The sequence below is a fragment of the Salvia splendens genome, chromosome 12 (assembly GCF_004379255.2).
Source record: "Salvia splendens isolate huo1 chromosome 12, SspV2, whole genome shotgun sequence".
Lineage (NCBI taxonomy): Eukaryota > Viridiplantae > Streptophyta > Magnoliopsida > Lamiales > Lamiaceae > Salvia > Salvia splendens.
Window position 1 is genome coordinate 29,924,661 of NC_056043.1, and position 22,400 is coordinate 29,947,060.

The 22,400-nt window shown below is 37.6% G+C and overlaps 3 protein-coding genes across 14 annotated transcripts; 2 read left to right on the forward strand and 1 right to left on the reverse strand.

The window, feature by feature from the left end:
* The first annotated feature begins 23 nt into the window (after positions 1–23).
* LOC121758306 (B3 domain-containing protein At3g19184-like) lies at positions 24–9,171 on the forward strand. 3 transcript variants are annotated; one of them, XM_042153720.1, is made up of 7 exons: positions 24–274; positions 371–472; positions 563–597; positions 691–850; positions 1,496–1,702; positions 5,034–5,130; positions 9,101–9,171. In XM_042153720.1, exons 1-6 carry the CDS (start codon positions 146–148, stop codon positions 5,076–5,078), a joined length of 678 nt encoding a protein of 225 aa, XP_042009654.1. In that variant the 5' UTR covers positions 24–145; the 3' UTR covers positions 5,079–5,130; positions 9,101–9,171. The 3 variants fall into 3 exon arrangements, with proteins under 3 accessions (XP_042009654.1, XP_042009652.1, XP_042009653.1); XM_042153718.1 differs by lacking the exon at positions 9,101–9,171 and adding an exon at positions 8,263–8,406; XM_042153719.1 differs by lacking the exon at positions 9,101–9,171 and adding an exon at positions 5,341–5,468.
* Positions 5,552–12,654, reverse strand: LOC121758305 (prostaglandin reductase-3-like). Of its 3 annotated transcripts, none has more exons than XM_042153716.1 (17): positions 12,281–12,654; positions 12,026–12,195; positions 11,626–11,731; positions 11,390–11,466; positions 10,364–10,451; positions 9,710–9,899; positions 9,496–9,622; positions 9,161–9,241; positions 8,849–8,950; positions 8,660–8,755; positions 8,413–8,487; positions 7,708–7,827; positions 6,961–7,089; positions 6,424–6,501; positions 6,080–6,166; positions 5,903–5,989; positions 5,552–5,813 (listed from the first exon to the last, which is right to left on the reverse strand). In XM_042153716.1, the coding sequence occupies exons 1-17, from the start codon at positions 12,507–12,509 to the stop codon at positions 5,763–5,765; spliced, it is 1,893 nt and encodes a 630-aa protein (XP_042009650.1). In that variant the 5' UTR covers positions 12,510–12,654; the 3' UTR covers positions 5,552–5,762. The 3 variants fall into 3 exon arrangements, with proteins under 3 accessions (XP_042009650.1, XP_042009649.1, XP_042009651.1); XM_042153715.1 differs by having other exon boundaries at positions 12,026–12,207; XM_042153717.1 differs by lacking the exon at positions 9,496–9,622 and having other exon boundaries at positions 9,745–9,899; positions 12,026–12,207.
* Positions 12,655–12,814: 160 nt separating this feature from the next.
* Positions 12,815–22,126, forward strand: LOC121758307 (TSET complex member tstD-like). 8 transcript variants are annotated; one of them, XM_042153725.1, is made up of 6 exons: positions 12,822–12,955; positions 13,148–13,240; positions 13,666–13,779; positions 14,501–14,580; positions 14,855–14,979; positions 21,732–22,126. In XM_042153725.1, exons 1-6 carry the CDS (start codon positions 12,951–12,953, stop codon positions 21,801–21,803), a joined length of 489 nt encoding a protein of 162 aa, XP_042009659.1. In that variant the 5' UTR covers positions 12,822–12,950; the 3' UTR covers positions 21,804–22,126. The 8 variants fall into 8 exon arrangements, with proteins under 8 accessions (XP_042009660.1, XP_042009657.1, XP_042009659.1 ...); XM_042153722.1 differs by lacking the exon at positions 21,732–22,126 and adding an exon at positions 15,555–15,755; XM_042153726.1 differs by lacking the exon at positions 21,732–22,126 and having other exon boundaries at positions 12,815–12,955; positions 13,143–13,240; positions 13,686–13,779; positions 14,855–15,144.
* The last annotated feature ends 274 nt before the right edge of the window (positions 22,127–22,400 follow it).

Below are 22,400 nucleotides of genomic sequence, written 5' to 3' on the forward strand. Positions count from 1 at the left end.
CGGTCATTTCATTCCTTGCTTCAATTCCATTTTCCATCGTCTTCTCCAGAATTTCTCGAACAAATCTAGTAAAACTAGAACCAGTAGAAGCATCTCCACACCTCCTAAAGCAGAAGATCCATACGGCAAGTGTGTGAGAGAAAAAATGGTGGTGGCGAAGAAATCCGCGTACGAGGAGAATAGGCAGAAGAGGCTGGAAGAGAACAAGAGAAGAATGGAGGAACTCAATCTCAACAAGCTCGCCAAGTCTCTCCACACTCCCAAGCCTTCTCCGGTATGTGTGCTGATCCATTCAATGACCACAAGCAATATTATTTTGCAGTGCTGTTTTCAATTTCATCATGATCGATTCTACGTTTTTGGCCTGCAGATGAAGAAGGTGAAGCCGAAGCTGCCTAAACAGCCTTTGGATCCGTCTTCTGTCCGCCGATCTAGCCGTGTTGCAGATTTGCCGCCCAAGAGCTACAAAGAGGTCTGTGATTTATCTCTATCTACGTCTCTGTTTTTCTCTCTCGATCGAATGAAACAAAGCTAGGGTTTTTATGTTCCTTGTTTTTGATAGGTTACGGTACTCGAAGTAATGGGGAAGCCGAGGAGGTTAGCTCCTCGCTCTTTAACTATTAGATTGCTTTACGGCATCAATAGATGTGAATTTTATGAGACCTGATTGTTGTGGCATTGATTCTTCAGTTATCAGAGAAGGGATCTGTTGAACAGAGTGTATGCCGGGGATGAAGAGCGGCAGTATGCTGTGCAGAGGGCAGAGGATCTTCAGTCGAGTTTAGACCAGGATGTTCCGAGCTTCATCAAGCCTATGCTTCAATCTCATGTTACTGGTGGCTTCTGGCTGGTATGTTGGACAGGAAATATTAATGAAATGTTAGTACTGTGTTATGAATACTGATAGGTCTTGATTGATCATAGCTCTTTTGCATTCTCTAGCTTCAAAAGTTCTTGCTTTATTGACTTGGAGGAGACCACAACACAAAAAGGGCTATTGGTCCATAAAGTCATAAACTTTGGTTGCAATTTGGTATTTTATGTGAATTTAAAATTTGATCGCAAAAAGCATGAACTTATGTAGTGTAGTCAATTTCCCACGATTTGGAATTCCAACGAAATTTGGGGCAAGTTCTTAAACTCAACTGACACATAGAACGACATTGTTTACACCCATTAAAAGGACGTTGTTTCTTATATTGATTGGTTTGTCCAATTTAGGGGAAAATTGAACTTGTGGGAAATTCGCTACAAATTGCAAGTTCATGATATTAGCGACCAAAGTTTGTGATGTTAGGGACCATCCTCCAAAGTTAATGATGAAATCTTGGTATGAAATAGAGAAAAGATCTTTGCATTAGATTCTATAATCTATAACATGGTTCAAGTCTTGGTATGAAATAGATCAAATATCTTTGTATTAGATTCTACTCCATAATCTATTAGTACATGACTTAAGTTTGGAAGTGATGAGTGCTATTTTGCTGTGAAATAGGGTCTCCCATCCCATTTTTGCAAGACTCATCTCCCAAGTCGTGATACAACTATTAGTTTAGTTGATGAGAATGATGAAGTCTCTGAGACCAAGTACCTTGCTCTAAAAACGGGTCTGAGTGGTGGATGGAGGGGATTTGCGATTGATCATGAATTAGTGGATGGAGATGCTCTTGTTTTCCAATTAACTGAGCCAACAAGTTTCAAGGTAACCCCTACACTATTTGGTTTAGTTACTTGCTCTTTTGATTAAGTGTTGTTAAAATCGCGCTTGAGGTGCCGCCGCCATTGCCTCAAGATGGCTGGGCGAGCTGGCGGCGTCCTCATTTATAACTCTGCATTTATCTCTTTGAATCTCTGCTCTCTTTAATTCATTTGATTCCTATCTCCCTTGATCCTCTCAATATCTCTCTCCCTCTCTAACTGGTTAACAATATTTGGACTCACTTTTGCCGATTCATTTTCTCCATTAATATGTAATGGGGATTCCCTATGCGTATTCATATCTATCTATGCACTTGAGCCCATTTAATTTTTTCTAATTCTCATCTTAATTACTCTCAATATATCTCTCTCCAAGCCTAACATCATTTAGGCTCATTAATGGTGCTTTGATACTTCATATTTTGCCATTAATGGGTCATGGGGACTCCCTATTCCTATTTATATCTCTACACCAATGCTTATTTGCCCATTTAATTTCTTTTACTTCTCATCTCCCTCATTTATACCTATGCACGTTAGTGCACCCTGATTCATGGGGCGCTCTCCCATCGCCCCTCTGCCCAGATTTTTACTTTGTCGCCCTGATGCGCTGCGTTCCTAACAACACTGCCTTTGATTGTATTTGCCGATTGTGATTGTCATGTTACAACATCAAGTTCTTTCAACATAAAGTGAATAGGTGATGATTTCTCTTTGCATACTATGCTTAGTTTCCTGGTATATCTCAATAATAAGCTTTCATCATTAAAGAAATCCCCATTCTCTTCAAATTATCATTTCTATGGACTATGAATATACTACCGTTGGCAATTGAAACATAAAATGAAGGTAATAATATCACACATCGGTGTACACAATGAGCTTAATCCACTATATAAGCTTAATCCACTATATAAGTCTCATGGGCCTCTCCTCCTATCACCAATTGATTTTAGGATGGAACTCATAGATTTCTATCAACAACTCCCAAAATCACTTGTCAACAAAGAAATGTGTAAACACATTAACCAACCACTCCTAAAATCACTTGTCAACAAAGAAATGTGTCTTCTTAACAAAGAAATATGTAAACACATTAACCAACTACTCCTAAAATCACTTGTCAACAAAGAAATGTGTCTTCTTAGCTCAGACAGAGAGAGTTCTTTTTAGTTTGTTCCAAGAATGATGATATATTTCTGTAAATCACTTGTCAACAAAGAAATGTGTTCTTTTTAGTTTGTTCCAAGTCTTTTTAGTTTGTTCCAAGAAAGATGATATATTTCTGTAAATCACTTGTCAACAAAGAAATGTGTTCTTTTTAGTTTGTTCTAAGAAAGATGATATATTTCTGTAAATCACTTGTCAACAAAGAAATGTGTCTTCTTAGCTCAGACAGAGAGAGTTCTTTTTAGTTTGTTCCAAGAAAGATGATATATTTCTGTTAAACACATTAACCAACAACTCCTAAAATCATTTGTCAACAAAGAAATGTGTACAACTCCTAAAATCACTTGTCAACAAAGAAATGTGTTTTCTTAGCTCAGACAGAGAGAGAGTAGAATAATAATGATGTTTCATTCAGCGGCGGATTTAGGTGGGGTCGCGTGGGGTCGGCCGACTCCACCAACCCCTCCGGAATGCCACCGGAACGCTTCTTTCATCGGCCCTTCGACCCCACAACATCCGTGCCTCCGACCCTATTCCACTTAGAGAGAGCTGATGAGGGTGAGTAAGAAATGAGAAAGTGAGGCAACGGCGACGTGAATGAAGAAAGGATTGTTCAATTTTTGCTTTCAAGACGAAAGAAATAGGATGGTGGGTGAGGAGAGAGAGAGATTGAGACATAATAATCGAGAAATCACCCACTACTTTATGTATTTACTATATTTAGTATTTACATATTTAAATTAGCCGCTGGCAAGAGAAAAAATGATACATAATCCTATTTAATATAGTTTTCATATTATAATTATATCTAATTTTAAAATGAACTTTCAAATTTTATTGCTTTATTTTTATTATTCCAAATAAGTCTAAGTAAAATTTGTTGAAAACGATTTTAGCAAATTTAGATTTTATTATATATCTAATTTTTTTTAATTTTAATTCTATAATTTAACATTTCAACCATATTATTCACATTAGAATTTTTTAAAAAATTTTATTTAAACTATTTAAATTATACTCTCATTGTGTCAAGGAAGATGATTCCTTCTTTGGGCGGCACAAAATTTTATGCTATGTTATTTTGTGTGTTAATTGGAGAGAAAATAAAGTATGAATAAATATGTAGTAGTAGTAGTAGTACTATTTTTAGTGATTAGTCGTCTTAGTTGAGACAAACCTAAAAGAAAAGTAACTCGTTTTCATTGGGACGATCGAAATAATACTATTTTAGTAAAAAAAATATTTATTTTAATATTATTTTTATTATTTGTTTCGACCCCACGATATTCAACTTCTGGATCCGCCATTGGTTTCATTACTACAGAAACAGTTGTTATGTTCAAAGACACCCATTTAGCAATACCTAAACTATGAAAGTACTATTTTGCTCTACAATTGCAATTATATACTCCCTTTGTCCCATAGAAATAAGTCATTTGGTGATGACTCGGTTTTAATGCGTAGTTAGTAAAGTAAGGGAAAATGAGAAAAAGTAAATGAAATAGTGCAATGAATTGTGAGACCCACAAATGATAAAGTAGAAGAGAAGTAGAAAATATTTTCATAAATAGATATGGACTATTTTTATACGATGGGGAAGTACATATAATCAATCTAATAGTCTGATATAAAAGTTACTCCCTCCGTCCCAATAAATATGTAACATTTGGTTTCCGACACAAGATTTTATGTAGTGGTGTTTTGTAAGTTAATGAAAAGATAGTAAATTAAGAGAGAAGAAAAAGTAGAGAGAAAAGAACACATTTCAGTTCTAATGGGACATAGGGAGTATATTGATATGCCTTAGTTCACTTTTCACCACGACCATCTCTATTTGTTGATCAAATACTCCCCCGTTCCCTCATAGTTGAGGCGAAACTTTTCAGCACGAAGTTTAAAAAATGGATGTTGAGTGTGTTAAATAAATAGATAAAAAAGTAAGAGATGGAAAAAAGTAGACAGAATAAAGTAAAAGGTAAATAAAGTAAGAGAGAAAAGTAAAAAAGAAAAAAAAGTTACTACATATAGAAATGACTCAACTATGAGGGAACTTCCCGAAATGGAAAAATGACTCAGCTATAAGGGAACGGAGGGAGTACAATATGTCGTGAGTTCAAAAAGTTAAGTTGTATGAACATATGTTAATTGGTCCATTGTGCATGTAGGTATACATCATAAGGGTAAACGAACCGGCAGAGAGCAGCAACTAAAACTTCAAGACTGCACTACCAAAAGTCGGATTTGAATGGCGTTTTTGATCAGGTATGACCAATAGTACTTTTTGGTACTTCGAAGTTCGAACTCTATTGTGTGATTACCTTTTAGCAATAAGAGATCCAATAAAGTGGAAATGTACAAAATTTTCAAACTTACATCAGATCTGACCTGCATGTGCATATATTGTTCTCATTTCACATCAGATCTGACCTGCATGTGCATATATTGTTCTCATTTCACATCCTCATTTTGCAGTTCCCTCATATTTTGTTCTCAAGTCATGCTGACAAGGGAACAATTGCCCTACAATAGAACCAATCACTCTCAATATGAGAAGCTTTTGATGTCTGTAGCTTGAGACTGATTAATATGGATACTGATTGGTACATATTCTGCATGAATATAATTCATAAAAATTCATGTATTGCGACGATGACATAAATAGTAAATTGCTGAGACAATTTGGTTCACATAAAAGGCACGACCAAAATCCCATGCCACAATAATATTACATTGAGTTCTGAAGTGTGTGGACAATACAAACCTTAAATATGGTTTAACTGGTTATTACAACTGAGAATGCACGTATTCTATCAATCTCCAAGACTGTAACTGTAGAAGCTTATTATCGATTGTTGCAAATGAATTGTAGGAATGCATACTTGGCCATTGTCCCATCATAATTTTGCAAGGTGATTGTTGAAAGTTGGATCCATACATACAACAACCTGCGATAATAAGAAAACCTTCAGTAAGCTATCTATCTGGTGTTTGCGACGATCCCCCAAAAATGGTTAGATGTGTGCTATAAAATTACCTTGCCGACACTTTTACCAGAATGAAGATAGTTAACTGCATCAGCAACTGAATGGACTCCCACGAATGTTTTGGGGTCGACAATGACCTGATGATAAAAGCATAAATTGGAAATAGGTTACATATTAATGGATTAAACCAAGTATGCATGAACAAGAGAAGAAATACTAGTTATTACCTTAAGCTTCCTAGAGGTGTAGAGATCCATTAGCTTATCCAGATGTTCTTGCCAAAAGTGGGCATACTGTACTAGAAAGAAACCAGCCTGGACAATTTTGGAGTCACCATTACAGCACATTGAAGAGGCATTTTAAAGGGGAAAAAATGCAATTTGCCCATTATTCATCTCATTGTTTGGATTATGCCAAAAGTGATGTTAAATTATAACCCTAAACTTCAATACAACCCAACTTCTATGTAAACCTTCCTATTCACTGAAGAATCTTGTAAAATTCGGAACCTCAGTTATAGTTGGTAAAGTAAAATTCAACTATATCCAATATGAAAATGCACAGGGCTTACCACAGTCTGGCTCTTCGCTAGAATCTTTTCGCACAATCCAGTATAATTCCGTGGCTTCCACCCATCTTCCCCTTGATACTACAATCATAGTAGTAAGTTTTATGATTGCAATAATTTAGAACCAACATGAAATTGTGATAGCAGTTAAGGCGGTGATGGCATGATGGACAGAACAGAAATTATCAAAAGGAAGAAAACAGAGAATAAACTCAATAGCCAAGTGAATAGAAGTTAAGAAAGATACATCCTCTTAACGATGCCCTATGGCTAACTACCGTCCCTAGCTATTTATAAAGATAACATAAAGGCTCTTACTTCTACTCAACAACATCGAAGTTAACCTAATCCTGGAAGACTAATGACTAGAGATTATTTGAATAAAAGAACAACTAATAAAAAAAAGTAAAGATAACTCCTGCTGCTAATCTGCAGGGGAACGATCTCTATCAAACCAATCTTTTAAGGTTAGAAGAAAATGACATCTGCCAAATGGTAAAAGTATCCAGAAATCTTATGCTTTTGACTGAAGGTACTAACCTGAGAAATCATCCCAATCACAATAAGGCGCCCATAGGTTGTCAAAGCGTTCAGGCATAGATCAAACATTTCACCACCAACAGACTCATATATTATATCAACACCTTTAGGGAACTCATCTTTCAGAACCTGACCAGGAAATAAAGCATTATAAATATTTGGGTGACCTGCAGGCGGCCTAGTTCTATGAATTATAATATTCAAACAATGTTATCAAATAGCGGATATGGCGGCGCCATGGCGTTCAGTGGTGGAAACGCCATAGCACCATGTCGCTGCCATAGCACCGCCATATCCGACATTTGACAACATTGCGTGTGTACTGCATTTAGGAATAGGGCATTATGCAAGAAACATGGTGGTTAGAGTGGTATATTATGCTTTATTAATTGTTTAAAGTGTTTAGATGTTATATTTTTAATATTTTTAAATTTTTGAATTATATATAAATATATAAGTATTATTTTATTTATTTAATTTTTGACCGCCATATCCGCCATACTAATACGCCATATCCCTGTGGCGGTTTTTAGGCAAACAGCCATAAGCCGCCATATGAGATTGATAACATTGTATTCAAATAGTAAAATGGGAAATAAACTGAAAATGAGGAGATGGTCAGATAGCAACTCAAAACCGAAAATTTCATTTTTTACCATCACAGCCCATAAAGGTTTGCTGCTTCCAATTTCTATGTTTTAAACACTATTGAATAAATTAAAAGGGAAAGATATTGTAGTAATGTACAGTCTTGATATTCTCAGCTTTGTAGTCGATGATTCTATCCACTCCCAAATCCTTCAGAAGCCTGGCCTTGTCTTTTCCTCCACAGGTTGCAATAACCTTATTTCCAGCTAATTTTGCCAGCTGCAATTCAACAACACTCCTCTATTTATTTACTTAAAATGAACAGTAATCATCTTTCATGATAGAATGAGAAATCATTAAGAAAGGGGGAGTATAAAAGGGGCCTAAAAGAATCATTGCAGCCAGTACGTAATTATGCGATGTTTAGATGGTTCTTGTGTTTCTAGAGAAGAATCTCAAAACAAGGTTTTAGAAAATGCAACCTATTAGGAAGAAAAATGCATGACAAAAAGTGGAGGCATGTGTTTCTGGAGAAGTAACTGGGAAAGAAAATGTAGTGGATCACAAAAATATCATAGCCTTTGCAGTTAAACAGAGTCGGAATCTAGTATCCTGATAAGAATATACTCTAGATTCAATCACTGCGCAAAAGCTCAAAGTAGTTGAAGGCCCTTATCAGGTTAATCATTAAACTTATGTTTTTTCCTTTCACAGATATATCCATAAAGAGACAGACCACGAGGAATTCTTCATTGATGCAAAGATAGAGCCTCATGCAAATATATACCAAATTCTTACCTGCCAATATTCAAGACCTAAGAACATTCTCTTTTAACTACAGAAAATTTCATCACTAAAATATACCTGGACAGCAAATTGCCCAGTCCCTCCTGCAGCAGCAGTGATCAGAACTGTTTTCCCCGAGTCCATTTGAGCTGCCTACAACATCAGCAAACGGAAGGAGAAATCGTAAGAGTTAACATTTCATAGGTGTCATCATGTGTTCATATACTTCAGTCTGTGAAACAGAAAGAATTAATCTTCTAAATCCATTTTAAGCCACTAACGAACTTGAAAAGGATGGAAAAGAAAAACCTAAAATGAAAAAAACCTTTTCTAAAGCTATCGAGGCTGTTAGCCCAGATGTGAGCATAGCAACAACTTCTGGATCTGGTCTTGCCACAGGAAGGATGTGCTTTGAAGGAACCTAAATTACAGGGAAATCTATGCTTTCAGTTATCATACAAAAATTATAAAGAGAAATGTACCGAATTATGTAAAAAATTAACAAGCATATTACCGCAGTGAATTCAGCATAACTCCCATATGTCATAATTGCAGCTGGAGTCCCAACCTTTAAGTGCTTAACTGAATCTCCAATAGCAGCAATTATACCCACAGCCTGCAGATAAAGGATAGCATTTGTGGACTGACTTGAAAATGACACCAGATCACACTTGTCCTTGACAGAATGAAATTTTCGTTTGGGATGTGAATTTCATGACTTCTTCCGGCAAATATATGGTACTCATGCAGATGTTAAATGTTGCAGATGATGTTGAACAATCTCAAAATTGAAATAAAAGAATGCAGACTGGGGATTTCTCCTTACCTCAAAGCCAGCATCAAAGGGAAGCAAAGAAGCAGTGTCTTTACTGCTCCCACTAAAGTATCTTCCAGAGCTAAAATTCACCTGTTAAAAATGATCACAAGCAATTACGGATGTCAAAATTTTGTAGAGAATTAGATATACATACTCCCAAACAAAATTAGATTCTCTCTCGACATTAAGTTCACATGTGCTGTACTAACTAAGACAAGTGGGTCTGTATTTAATTTTACTGTTTACCTCATACTGTTAGCCAATTAAAATCCAAATTACTATAAATAGCAATAACCATTAATCTGAAAAACAGTTACCATTAATCTTGAGAAAAACAAACTTACATCACTAGCATTGACCCCAGCATATATAATATTCATAAGAACATAATCAGGTTTAAGCGGCAATCTCAAGGATGCCCGTACTACTCTTGTTGCACTTTGGAAATTGTGACTTAGAGTGTGAACAACTCTGAAGGACATGATTGAAATAATGATATGTTAGGGTAACAACATAAGTGACTTGAGAATAATAGGTGACCTAGATACATGTACCTACATCTTATCAAAACTTTGAGGGATTTGAACATTCACTTGCAAAACATCTGCAGACTTTTTCCTTGAAGCCTTAGGACGAACTCGATATTTCTCTTCTTCTGCGGGAGTTGGCCAGTACTCCAAGCCCCTTTTATTGGATATCCACAAGCAAGCCCCAGCTTTACTTTCATCGCTAATAAGGTCAAAGGCTCCTACATGAGTCAGGGACTAAAACCATGTTAAGATGTAGTTCGTTGTATTAAGGGACTAAAACCATGTTAAGATGTAGTTCGTTGTATTAAGGACAAACAATTTTTATCAGCTTTAGAGAATGCAGAACTTGAAAAATAATGTGCTGATTATGCAAGCCTATTTCTCATGGTTGAGAACAATTATAGGTGATCTAAAACGTGCATTCCTGCTATATGAAGCAGCAAGAAAATCTTGGGGTGCAGAGAATAGCAACAAACAATAGACGCATAATCAGGCTACTTCACCATGTACAATTGTAAATCGTGCCATAGTTTCTCCAAACAGCCTAAGTTCAGATTGAAAAAATACAGTTTTTCAAGAGCATAAAAGAATAAACCCCAAGTGTCCCCATTAGATTCATAAGTAGACAAATGAGAGATCATGACTATACTGACATGCCGTAAACAGTAGGAGTAGAATTTACCTTTAACAACCACCTCCATACTCATGAAGCCGCCAACCATATCAATGAACTTAGGATCCACCTTAGAGGCCAACTCGGTTTGAACAAACTGCGTAGAGTAAAAGTTGAAAGTTATATAATAACAACCCTTAAAGTTCAGTCAAGTCGGGCTAGCAACCAGATTAATACTGAGAAACTGATTGTCCAGTATTATATATAGATAAAAGTTGGATGAGCAGGAGCTAGTCATACTACACTGCACATCCCTAAATACACAGTATAATCTCTTGTCAATCAGAAAATACAAGAATTCAACACCTAAATATTTTTATACTAGTAGTATTACATAAGCCATCTCTTGCAATTTACAAATTAAACCAAGACAAAGGTATAAAATTAATATTATGCCGTAGTATTCAGAATGCTGATAGAACATTTTGTGATATGGTACACAAGAGCATACTTTATAATGCATACTGAAAAATTGCCAGTCCTCCCAGTTCAACTTAAATGTTTTGACCCAACAAGACTTCCCCAAAGCATTATAATACAATATTCAACTTGAGAACTCGTAACGAAAATCTTCTTTTACTCCGAAGGTTCTGAGGGGTAGCAAGTAATTTAAGAACTAGGCCATACATACACCTATACCTCAGAAGTTTTTCTAAAAAATTCATTTAAGATAAGTATTTTATTCTTTTTTAAAAGGCTACTTCATTATCTATCTGCATATGGTTCTTTTCAATCTTATAGTTCGTACCCAGTCTATGTTCTAGTCGTCAGTCTCCGGCCTTTACTCTGCATAACAATAATCGATATAATCGATCCAATTGAACAATCTAAAGTTTGTCATTTAGGAAACAAGTTTTCAGCTGATTTTATAGCTCCTTCAAATATATACAGGTGTGTTATTATCAATTATATTAAATTTCATTGCTTAACCTATGCTTAGTAGACACAAGGTTACTAAGCATACCAAATATTTTTGCTGCGAAATTAGGAGTTTTATTTTCGTTAAGGGGAAAATAATCGATAAAAGTAGCTGACCTCAGGGCAAAGAACATTAACACGGATTCCTTGACGCTTGTAAAGAGCCAGGGATCTGGTGAATAGAACCACCCCCCCTGCAAACTTTCATTAATTCAGGACAATATGACTATACTAATGGTAAAACTTATAAATACACACAAAAAAAAACATACATAAAAAATAAGTGCATTAACAATTGTAGATTGGCAACAAAAATTTTGAGTACAGTCAACAGAAGTCAAGGAGTAACAAACCTTTCGAGCCAGAGTAAATAGGATCAGCATACATTGGGTATAAACCTGAAGCTGAGCCAACATTAATGATGACACCTGGTTTCTTCACTTCTTTCATTGATCGAATCTGTGCACTCAAAATGATACTTAGTTCTTACAACCACAAATAAGGAGACAGACATAAACAGCCTAAAAACCAAAATCAGATGCCACCAAAAGTTATAGACTACTCCATAGAATGATGAACAACTTTATCTTAACATAAGCTAATAATCGATATCATATCACCATTAGGTGCAACATACTACAATGAAAAAACACTGACAAAATACTGAACAAAATAAAAGGAGGACAAAGTTTCATTTTAATTTGCAAACATAGCAGCTTCGAATTGATATCAACTAAAAACCTCAACTCATACCGCCAGGCGCGTGGATTCAATCACTGCAACAAAATTGATATCAACCGCACGCCTCCATGATTTAAAGCCGTCGGTCTGATCCTCATAGAAGGAAATCGGAGTCGCGATTCCAGCACAGTTGATACAGATATCCAATCCGCCGTAAGTGTCCACGTGATTACGGAAAGCCGCTGCGAGTTCATCTGCCGCAAAATCAAACATCTGAACATACTAATTCACGCAAAAAAGCTTAAAATCCGAACACCTCTCACTTACTTGAGTTGGAGACGTCGCATCTGAAGAACAGCACCGGCGGAAATTTCAGGTCGGTGTGAAACTTGCGAAGTTCTTCTTCAGCCAGTGATGCAGCCTGTATCCCTTTGTCTTGAGAAAAATCAATGATTGTGATGAAAATTCCTTTCTGCGCGAGAGCTAGCACCAGTGCTCGGCCGATGCCGGCGGCTCCGCCGGTGACGATGGCTGAGAGGCCGGGCTTTAGTTCCATAGTCGTTGCCTATCACTCGTTTTATCACTGTTGACTAAAAAATTAAGCAGGCCTCATCATTTACGTCTATGACTCTATATATAGGAGCATTCATTTTTGCGATGCATTGTCATTGAGCGCGTGTGTCAATGAATAATAGCTATATCTTGTTTTATTCAGCTCGAAGTTAGCGCCCAGGACGGCGATATGAGATATCCCACTACTCTCTATTTCTGTTCACATTAGAGTATTTATTTTTGTAATGAAAAAAAAAAAGAAAAGAATAGAAATAAAGTTGATTATTCCGAAGCCGAGTTCCCGAACTACAAGCCCCATTGATACGCTGGGATCCCGTTTCATCTTGGCCCCCTCCCATCTCCATAACCACTAATCAGCAATCCCTCGTGCTACTATATTCATCTTCTCACGCACAAAATCGAGTTGTTCACAAATTTCGAGACCATGCGGTAATTCCCGACTTGCATTGCTTTTTTTTATTAGGTGCTGCGGTAAGCAATCAAATTGCAAGTTCATTGACAAGCAGAATTTAGAACTATAGATGTTACTATGAACTCAGATGCGTATTATTAATACGGAGTATTTTTTATTCATGGTAATTTTAAATTAATCATTTGATCGTACATTTTCTGGTAGAAAAGTACGAAATTGCAGCTTGATCGGCTACCAGCAGAGAAGAAAATGTTGCTCGCCGTCCTGATCGCAAATTCAGAAGGCAATGTTCTTGTCGAACGGTACAAAAACCTATAATCTGGAGACTGGATACTTATTTTCAGTCGTATTTTCTGTTTGTTGAATGTTGATATGGCTTCTCTATAAATTCATCTTCTTTTAGTTCACTTTTCTGATTTTAAAATTTTTAGTGGATTTATTTTAGTCAGCAAGTTGCTTGAGTTAAGGAATGTTGTAGACTAAAGATAATCCTGAATTAGCTAAAACTTGTAAATGTTTTCAGACTTGACCTTTACTTGATCAGTTTTTGGCATTTTTTTAAGAATCAATACAACTTTCATGTGTATGCTTTAAGCACAAGAAATTTAAGAAAATGGTTTTAGTTTGTACTTCTTTTTTAGTAAAAGTTTTTCATCACTAAAGGTTCATAGTTTTTATTGTTGCTCTTTGTTTTTTGATGGCTTTATTTTGTCGCTGGATGATGTAGTTTTAACGGTGTTCCAGCAGAGGAACGTTTACATTGGAGATCTTTCTTAGTGAAACTGGGAGTGGATAATCTTAGAGGAGTCAAGAATGAGGAGCTCCTAGTTGCTAATCACAAGTATGTATGATTTTTATCTTCTTTATCATTTTTCATGTGAACTTTACCCCGTCGTGCACAGTGTATTTTGTGGTTGTGACTTGTGCATCTGCTAGGATTTATTATCAAACTTTACATCAGAGATTAACTTAAATGCTAAAAATGTTGTTGATTTTTTACCTGCACTTCTAATCACTAATGTACTTTTTTTAGTTGGCTTGGACCTGAATTTGTATCTCGTGTTCCTGAAAGCAGCTACCGGCAATATTTCTGTAAACATTCATGCATTGGCTCAGTGTTTAGTTTATTGTTTTATGAAAAACATCACATGGCGAATAACAAACCTGAAGTTCTGGTTTTGTTGTTGCAGAGAAGGAAAATGATGTCCATATGCTAACATTTTTTTTAGTTTTATCGCTCTCGTAATTATATTGTGCTTCATTTCCCCTCCAAAATTCAACTGAAGACTTTTTAGCTACGATTATAGAAAAAATGTTTGTTTGGACTTATGTTGGATTAGTTATTATCTAATTTAACTATTGAAGATGATTAGTTAGATAGTGAAGTTTTTTTGTGGAAAGGATGGATGGCCTACTTCCATCAGCTGAATAAGTATCTGTTTTAGTCCACATCCTGTTGCTTTTGTAATTTAAGTAAGAGACAATGTGCAATTAAGAATGCGTTACTTGGATATTACAACTATTTTTCTATTTGTATCATCTCCAAGTGTACTGTTATACAGGTCTGTGTATATTGTATACACAGTGCTTGGTGATGTCAGTATATTCGCTGTTGGCAAGGATGAATACGACGAACTTGCCTGTAAGTAATTCACTCAGCTAGGCAAGGTTATACACAATGAATGTTCTATCAAGTGGCATGGAATTCTCTACAGAACACTACAGATGCACCATTCTCCTTATTTTATGATAAATATGCCCTAACTAAACAATTCCAATAAACATATCTGCATCTACTCTCTTGTATGTTTCATGACTCTCGGTCCAATGCATCCCACCACATAGAGTTTTCAGTGTGTCAGGTATATCCATTTCTTGGTAATTCTATCTTGACATGGTATTTTTTCTTCTTCCAGTGTCAGAAGCTATCTTTGTTATAACGTCAGCCCTGAAGGACGTATGTGGAAAGCCTCCAACTGAACGCCTTTTCCTTGACAAATATGGTAAAATATGCTTGTGCCTGGATGAGATTGTCTGGAAGGTGAGGCGAATTTACCTTTTTCTCGTTTACAACCATTTGTTACCTGAGTATATTGGTTCCTTTATAAGACCATCCACAATAACCGCCCAGCGACCGCCCAGCCGAGCGCCGGCGCTGGGCGGTTCGCTGGGCGGTCTATTGCAGCCGCCCAGCCGCTGACTGGAGAGAGAAACCGCGCAGCGCTGGGCGGTGGCGTGGCGCTGGGCGGTCGGCTGGGCGGTCCTTTCGGCGCTATTGCAGTTCCCGGATCGCCCAGCGCACCGCCCAGCGCGAAAATTAATTTTTTTTTTCCGAAACACTATATATACGCGCTTTGCTCGTCATTTTCATTCGCACCACTTGTTTTAACGAGGAGTGAATTGTCACTCTTTTTTATTAATGTATTTTTTTTTAAATTAATGTACTTTTTTTAAATTATTGTACTTTTTAAAATTTTAATAGTATTATTAAACTTTTCCCGTATATGTCTCGTAAATTAAATTTCGTATATTGTGTGATTGTTAATTATGTCATTTTATATAATTGTTATTAGTGATATGGCTATTGATGTGGCTGGGCTATTTATGATGTGGCAGTGGCTGGGCTATGGCTGGGCTATTTATGATGTGGCAGTGGCTGGGCTATGGCTGGGCTATTGCTGGGCTATTCCTATTGTGGATGGCCTAATAGAATTATTTGGAAATTTATATGCTGGACTATTGTCAGTTACCTACGTAGTACTTTTGTAGCAATTTTTTTTTTTAAAAAATCTTTATTGAAGCCTTGATATCTAACTATGAGTATTGTTTAGATCTTTTATGAGGTTCCACCTATTAAGATAGCTATGAGCGTATGACATCTAACTATTTGTGTACCATACATATTTTTATTTTACCAAGTTATTGTTGGAATTATCAATTTGATAACTACTTAGTTATCAAGTTGATTAAGTTAGAAGCTTCTTAAGTACTTAGTTGTCAATTTGATAACCAACTTAGTTATCAATTTGATAACTATCTCTTAAGTAGTAAAATAAAAAATGATCACCACTTATTTTTCCTAAGCCTATATATGTGTGTGGGGGTTGAAGGAGAGATCATAACAAGATCAAGATCACAATTCTCTAAACTAGTTCTCTCATTTAGCCATTTAGGAGCATAGTCTCCTCAATTCTTGAAACTCCGAAAGTTCGCCGGTGCCTAGAGAGTTTGAGGTGCTCTACTCTCTAGGACGAAGTCGTTTTATCTTTGGGGACACTACGTCAATCCGTGAGCACTAGCCGAGGCGTAATTTGTCTTGCGGAAAGAGGGCTTTCCTCGACTCGACTTATAGTTAGTACTGTAATTTTCTATTTTCGTTGTAATTTCCGTTTCAGTTGTATTTGTATTGCTTTTCGGTTGTAATAGTTAGAGTACTGCCTGTAAACGGCTCGGGAATTTTCCCAATTTATCCAACAGTCGCAAGACAAATTAGTCGTACTCTAGGTGATGTCGGCCGAAGTTACGATGGACGGAAACCATGGAGCTGGAGGAAACGAACACCAACAAAATGGATCTACTTTTTCTGCTGCCAAAACATCGGTGTTGACACCTGTTTCGACCTCGAGGGTGATGCCTCAGGCCGATAAGCCAGAGAAATGTAAGGGCTCTGAATTTAAACGTTGGCAACAAAAGATGTTGTTCTACCTAACTACGTTAGGTGTTGCCAACTTCCTCACGGAAGATGCGCCAGTCGTATCTGAGGAAGAGACGGACTTCCATGTCCGAAATGCCTATGATGCTTGGCATCAAGGCGATTTCTTGTGCAAGAATTACGTCCTGAACTGCTTAGAGGATAGTCTTTATTCTATCTTCGCAGGGACTAAGACCTCAAAAGAATTGTGGGAGGCTCTTGACAAGAAGTACCGCGTCGAGGACGCCGGTACAAAAAAGTATGTAGTTGCAAAAATTTTGGACTACAAGATGGTGGACTCTCGTTCAGTGGTGGCGCACCGAAGAGCTGCAAATCATAATCCATGATGTCCACGCTGAAGGAATGGTCTTACCAGATCAGTTCATTGTTGCGGCAATGATTGAGAAACTTCCTCCGTGCTGGACAGATTTTAAAAATTATCTGAAGCACAAACGGAAGGAGATGAAGCCTGAAGACCTGATTGTTCGTCTTCGTGTCGAAGAGGACAACAGGCGCTATCATCAGAAGCCAGGAAGCTCGGAAGAGTCAAAGGCAAATCTGATAGAGCGAGGAAGATCCTCAAAACGTCCCCGCCCGAATGAGAAAGATAAAGGGAAAGGGAAGGCAGTTGCCCGAAAGTTTGAAGGCAACTGCTATAACTGTGACAAATCGGGTCATATGGCGAAGGACTGCCGAAAACCCAAGAAAAAGAAAGCCAAGAAAGATCTGAACCTGGTCGAGAAGAACTTCGATGAGGATGACTTGGCGGCCGTGGTCTCTGAAGTGAACCATGTAGATAACCCAAAGTCTTGGTTTATCGACACTGGAGCGACTGTACATTTCTGCTCATATCGAAATCAGTTTTCAACATACAAACAAGTCGAAGGGAAGAAGCTTCACATGGGCAACCAAAACTCATCTGAAGCTATCGGCTTGGGAGAAGTGAAGCTCAAGATGACGTCTGGTCATGAGCTGAAACTGAAGGATGTGCTGCATGTCCCAGACATCCGGAAGAACCTGGTTTCGGGTAGCCTACTTGTTAGTCATGGTTTCAAGTTAGTTTTTATGTCTGACAAGTTTGTATTGACTAAGTTTGGTACTTTCCTTGGAAAAGGTTATCTTTCCAATGGTTTGTTCAAACTAAATGTAACGGTTGTGCGCCGCACTCTGAAATTATCAAGTAATGAAAATGATGCATCTTCTTACTTGCTTGAGTGCTCCGATTTATGGCATTGTAGATTGGGACATGTAAATTTAAATGCTATAAAAAGATTAGTGAATCTCGATTTACTAAAAGTCAACAAATTCAACTCACTTGAAAGATGTGAGGTGTGTGTTGAAGCTAAAATGACTAAGCTGCCGTTTCACTCGGTAGAGCGGAGCACGAAACCTCTAGAGTTGATCCATACTGATGTATGCGATTTGAAAGTTGTGCAAACTAGAGGTGGTAAAAAATATTTTATCACATTTATTGATGATTGCACAAGGTATTGTTACCTTTATCTGTTAAGAGGTAAAGATAAGGCAATTGAAGCGTTTAAAGACTTCAAAAATGAAGCCGAAAATCAACTTAGTTGTCAAATTAAGTGTGTTCGAAGTGATAGAGGTGGCGAATATGTAGCCCCGTTTGCAGAATTATGTCATGCGAGTGGTATAATTCACCAAACTACGGCTCCTTATTCTCCCCAGTCGAATGGCGTTGCTGAACGCAAAAATCGAACATTGAAAGAGATGATGAATGCTCTCTTGATTAATTCAGGGTTACCCCAGAACATGTGGGGGGATGCTGTGTTAACATCAAATTATATCTTGAATAAAATTCCACTTAAAGGTAGAGATGTGACTCCTTACGAGTTGTGGAAAGGAAAGAAACCATCGTATTCATACCTCAAAGTCTGGGGATGTTTAGCGAAGGTTGAAGTGCCTCTTCCAAAACAAGTTGCAATTGGCCCCAAAACTGTCGATTGTATCTTTATTGGTTACGCACTCAATAGCTACGCCTATCGTTTCTTGGTCCATAAGTCGGTTGTGCCTGACATAGCTGAAGGAACGACCATGGAATCAAGGAATGCTATATTCTTTGAGAATGTTTATCCTTGTAAGAAGCAAGAGGACCGTTCTAGTGAAAGAATGGTGGAAGAAGCTACTAGTTCTCATTCTCTGGAAAGGACGAATCCAAGTACTGAGAATGAAGAACCAAGACGTAGCAAAAGAGCGAGAGTTGCAAAGACCTTTGGCCCCGACTTTATTACTTTTATGTTGGACGATGAGCCAAAGTCACTAGCAGAAGCTCTGTCTGGCCCAGATGCACCATTCTGGCTAGAAGCGATCAATAGTGAAATTGAATCAATTATGAGAAATAACACATGGGTGTTAGTGGACTTGCCAGAAGGTTGTAAGCCTTTAGGGTGCAAGTGGATCCTGAGAAGGAAATATAAAGCTGATGGTACTATTGATAAGTGCAAAGCTCGTTTAGTCGTGAAAGGCTTTAAGCAGAAAGAAGGATATGACTTCTTTGATACCTATTCACCGGTTACGAGAATCACTTCTATTCGGATGCTTCTTGCGATTGCTTCATTGCACAATCTTGAGATTCATCAAATGGAAGTGAAAACTGCATTTCTGAACGGTGAATTGGAAGAAGAGATATATATGGAGCAACCTGAAGGGTTTGTTGTACCTGGCCAAGAAAGGAAGGTATGCAAACTAGTGAGGTCTCTATATGGATTAAAGCAAGCGCCATTGCAATGGCACTTGAAGTTTGACAAAGTGATGTTGTCAAATGGATTTACTATCAACGAGTGTGATAAGTGTGTTTATATTAAAAACACAGATAATGGGTTTATTATTGTGTGTCTTTATGTAGACGATATGTTGATTATGGGCAGTAATAATCGCATTATCAACGAGACGAAAAATATGTTGAAAAGAAATTTCGACATGAAAGATATGAGTCTAGCTGATGTGATTCTTGGAATCAAGATTGTAAGAGATCACGAGGCAATTACTTTGACACAATCTCACTACGCTGAGAAAGTGCTCAAGAAGTTCCGCTCATTTGATTGTGAGCCAGCTAAGACTCCATTGGACCCTAATGTGCATTTGAGCGTGCACACGGGTGAGCCTATTGCTCAAGAAGAATATGCAAGGATCATAGGGAGTTTGATGTTTATCACAAACTGCACCCGACCTGATCTTGCATGTCCAGTGAACAAGTTGAGCCGATTTACGAGCAATCCAAGTAACGAACATTGGAAAGCTCTTCGTAGAGTTTTGAGATACTTGAAGTATACTCTCAACTTTGGGCTGCGTTACACCAGATATCCCCAAGTACTTGAAGGGTACTGTGATGCAAATTGGATTTCTGATTCAAAAGACTCATTTTCGACAAGTGGGTATGTGTTCACTGTGGGGGGTGGAGCTGTTTCGTGGAAGTCAACGAAACAAACCTGTATAGCTCGATCCACCATGGAATCTGAATTTATCGCTCTAGATAAAGCAGGGGAAGAAGCCGAGTGGCTTAGAAACTTCCTAGAAGGCATCCCATGTTGGAAGAAGCCAGTGCCCACAGTAGTGATACACTGTGATAGCCAAGCGGCTATAGGGAGAGCACATAATAGTTTGTATAACGGAAAGTCTCGACATATACGTCGAAGGCACAATACCGTGAGGCAATTGATCACGAGTGGTGTTATCTCAGTTGATTATGTAAAGTCAAAAGATAACCTAGCGGATCCATTAACCAAAGGGTTATGTCGTGATCAAATGCTTAAGCTGCTAGAAGGAATGGGGTTGAAAACCACATCTAAAAGATTATTATAGTGGTAACCCAACCATACGATTGGAAATCCCATGGGCTTGGTTCAATGGGAAAACGAAGCTATACGAATCTAGTCGTAACACTCAGAAGAACTTAGTCTTCGCCCATTCCTTAGAAAGCATTGAGTGTTGTAACCTGCACGTGATAAGAGGTTAAGTCTTTGACTTTTAATGATTATTGGAAACCTCTAGGAGGTAGAGTATAGCAGGATACTCGAGAAAGAATCACCTATGTAAGTGAGAAGTGAGGGCCGCTTCAAAATGTGTAAAATCACTTATGAATCCAAAGTGGTGTTCCATGGCCAGAAAAGGACACAAACGTGAGAACTGACGGGTTTGTAAACAAGATTGTGTCAATACTATTGTCTCGGTATACACCAAGGAGGAATGGTTCAAGGCATCACGTCCACCAGGCCGCCAGTATGCCCGATCGTATTGACTATGGAAGGTTCAAAGCCCCAAGCTACCATTTCAAATGCAATATTATTTCTTGAGAATTGAGGCTAGCGTCTGCATACATTCATATTCATTCCTCCGATAGAGGTGTGACTAAGATGTTGGTTTGAGCTTGTGAAGCTCTAACCAATGTGGGGGATTGTTGGAATTATCAATTTGATAACTACTTAGTTATCAAGTTGATTAAGTTAGAAGCTTCTTAAGTACTTAGTTGTCAATTTGATAACCAACTTAGTTATCAATTTGATAACTATCTCTTAAGTAGCAAAATAAAAAATGATCACCACTTATCTTTCCTAAGCCTATATATATGTGTGGGGGTTGAAGGAGAGATCATAACAAGATCAAGATCACAATTCTCTAAACTAGTTCTCTCATTTAGCCATTTAGGAGCATAGTCTCCTCAATTCTCGAAACTCCGAAAGTTCGCCGGTGCCTAGAGAGTTTGAGGTGCTTCTACTCTTTAGGACGAAGTCGTTTTATCTTTGGGGACACTACGCCAATCCGTGAGCACTAGCCGAGGCGTAATTTGTCTTGCGGAAAGAGGGCTTTCCTCGACTCGACTTATAGTTAGTACTGTAATTTTCTATTTTCGTTGCAATTTCCGTTTCAGTTGTATTTGTATTGCTTTTCGGTTGTAATAGTTAGAGTACTGCCTGTAAACGGCTCGGGAATTTTCCCAATTTATCCAACAGTTATGAACTGAAAATTATCAGCAAGTGAATCTTCATATATTCTTTGATCTGTGTTGCAAATATTCACGTAGTTTTGAAATTAAGAGCAACAGCAAACAAATGGTGCAATGAACATACTTTCCTTTCCTGAAGGGTCTGTTGGAGAACACGGACAAAGACAGAATGAAGCGACTTATACGGTTGAAACCACCAACTGACTTCTAATCGCCAAACGACCTGCATTCTTTTCCCCGGTGTACAAAGGAGAACGACCTTTCTTCTTGCTACAATTCCTGCGTGGAAAATGCACCATCATTGGTTTGTCTCGTAATACTCTCTACAGATTGTTTATTTGGCTGTATTCGTGTGGTTGTAGCTGTTGTTGCATAATAGGAGTAGTTTCTTCTTCTATTATTACTTTACTCTAGCTATACCTCTGATTTTGTTGAAGCTTGCAAGTTTCTACAAAGAATTTATGGCATTTCAAGTGTTTGGGCTTGCTTTTGATTGCCTTGACATTGTTACATTTATCTTTTGGCAGCTGTGTATGGCAGTCTACTCAATTTACTCTCAAACTATATTTTCGTATCAATTTGTATGCGTAAGGCATGAACCACATTTTTATGATGACATGGTAAAAAATTTAGATGCTTATAGAATTGTAATATATCGATTGCTCACCGCTATTTCCCTCTAAACGAGTCCTGCATAAAATTTACAAATATTTTGGTTTAGGGTTCGAAAGATGAGTATTAGTAGGGGTGGTTCGGTATGGTATACCGTACTATGAGTGTCATACTGTATACCGTACCGAAAGTTCCG

What these genes read in the sequence shown, in the direction of transcription:
- LOC121758306 (XM_042153720.1), top strand. Translation starts at nt 146, where the DNA reads ATGGTGGTGGCGAAGAAATCCGCGTACGAGGAGAATAGGCAGAAGAGG. An exon ending in CGCCCAAGAGCTACAAAGAG is followed by an intron (nt 473 to 562) that starts GTCTGTGATTTA and finishes TGTTTTTGATAG; the next exon opens with GTTACGGTACTCGAAGTAAT. An exon ending in CTGAGCCAACAAGTTTCAAG is followed by an intron (nt 1,703 to 5,033) that starts GTAACCCCTACA and finishes TTGTGCATGTAG; the next exon opens with GTATACATCATAAGGGTAAA.
- LOC121758305 (XM_042153715.1), bottom strand. Translation starts at nt 12,509, where the DNA reads ATGGAACTAAAGCCCGGCCTCTCAGCCATCGTCACCGGCGGAGCCGCC. An exon ending in AAGCTGAGAATATCAAGACT is followed by an intron (nt 7,090 to 7,707) that starts GTACATTACTAC and finishes TTTCCTGGTCAG; the next exon opens with GTTCTGAAAGATGAGTTCCC. An exon ending in CTGGTAAAAGTGTCGGCAAG is followed by an intron (nt 5,814 to 5,902) that starts GTAATTTTATAG and finishes TTATTATCGCAG; the next exon opens with GTTGTTGTATGTATGGATCC.
- LOC121758307 (XM_042153721.1), top strand. An exon ending in CTCCTAGTTGCTAATCACAA is followed by an intron (nt 13,780 to 14,500) that starts GTATGTATGATT and finishes ACTGTTATACAG; the next exon opens with GTCTGTGTATATTGTATACA. An exon ending in TGAATACGACGAACTTGCCT is followed by an intron (nt 14,581 to 14,854) that starts GTAAGTAATTCA and finishes TTCTTCTTCCAG; the next exon opens with TGTCAGAAGCTATCTTTGTT.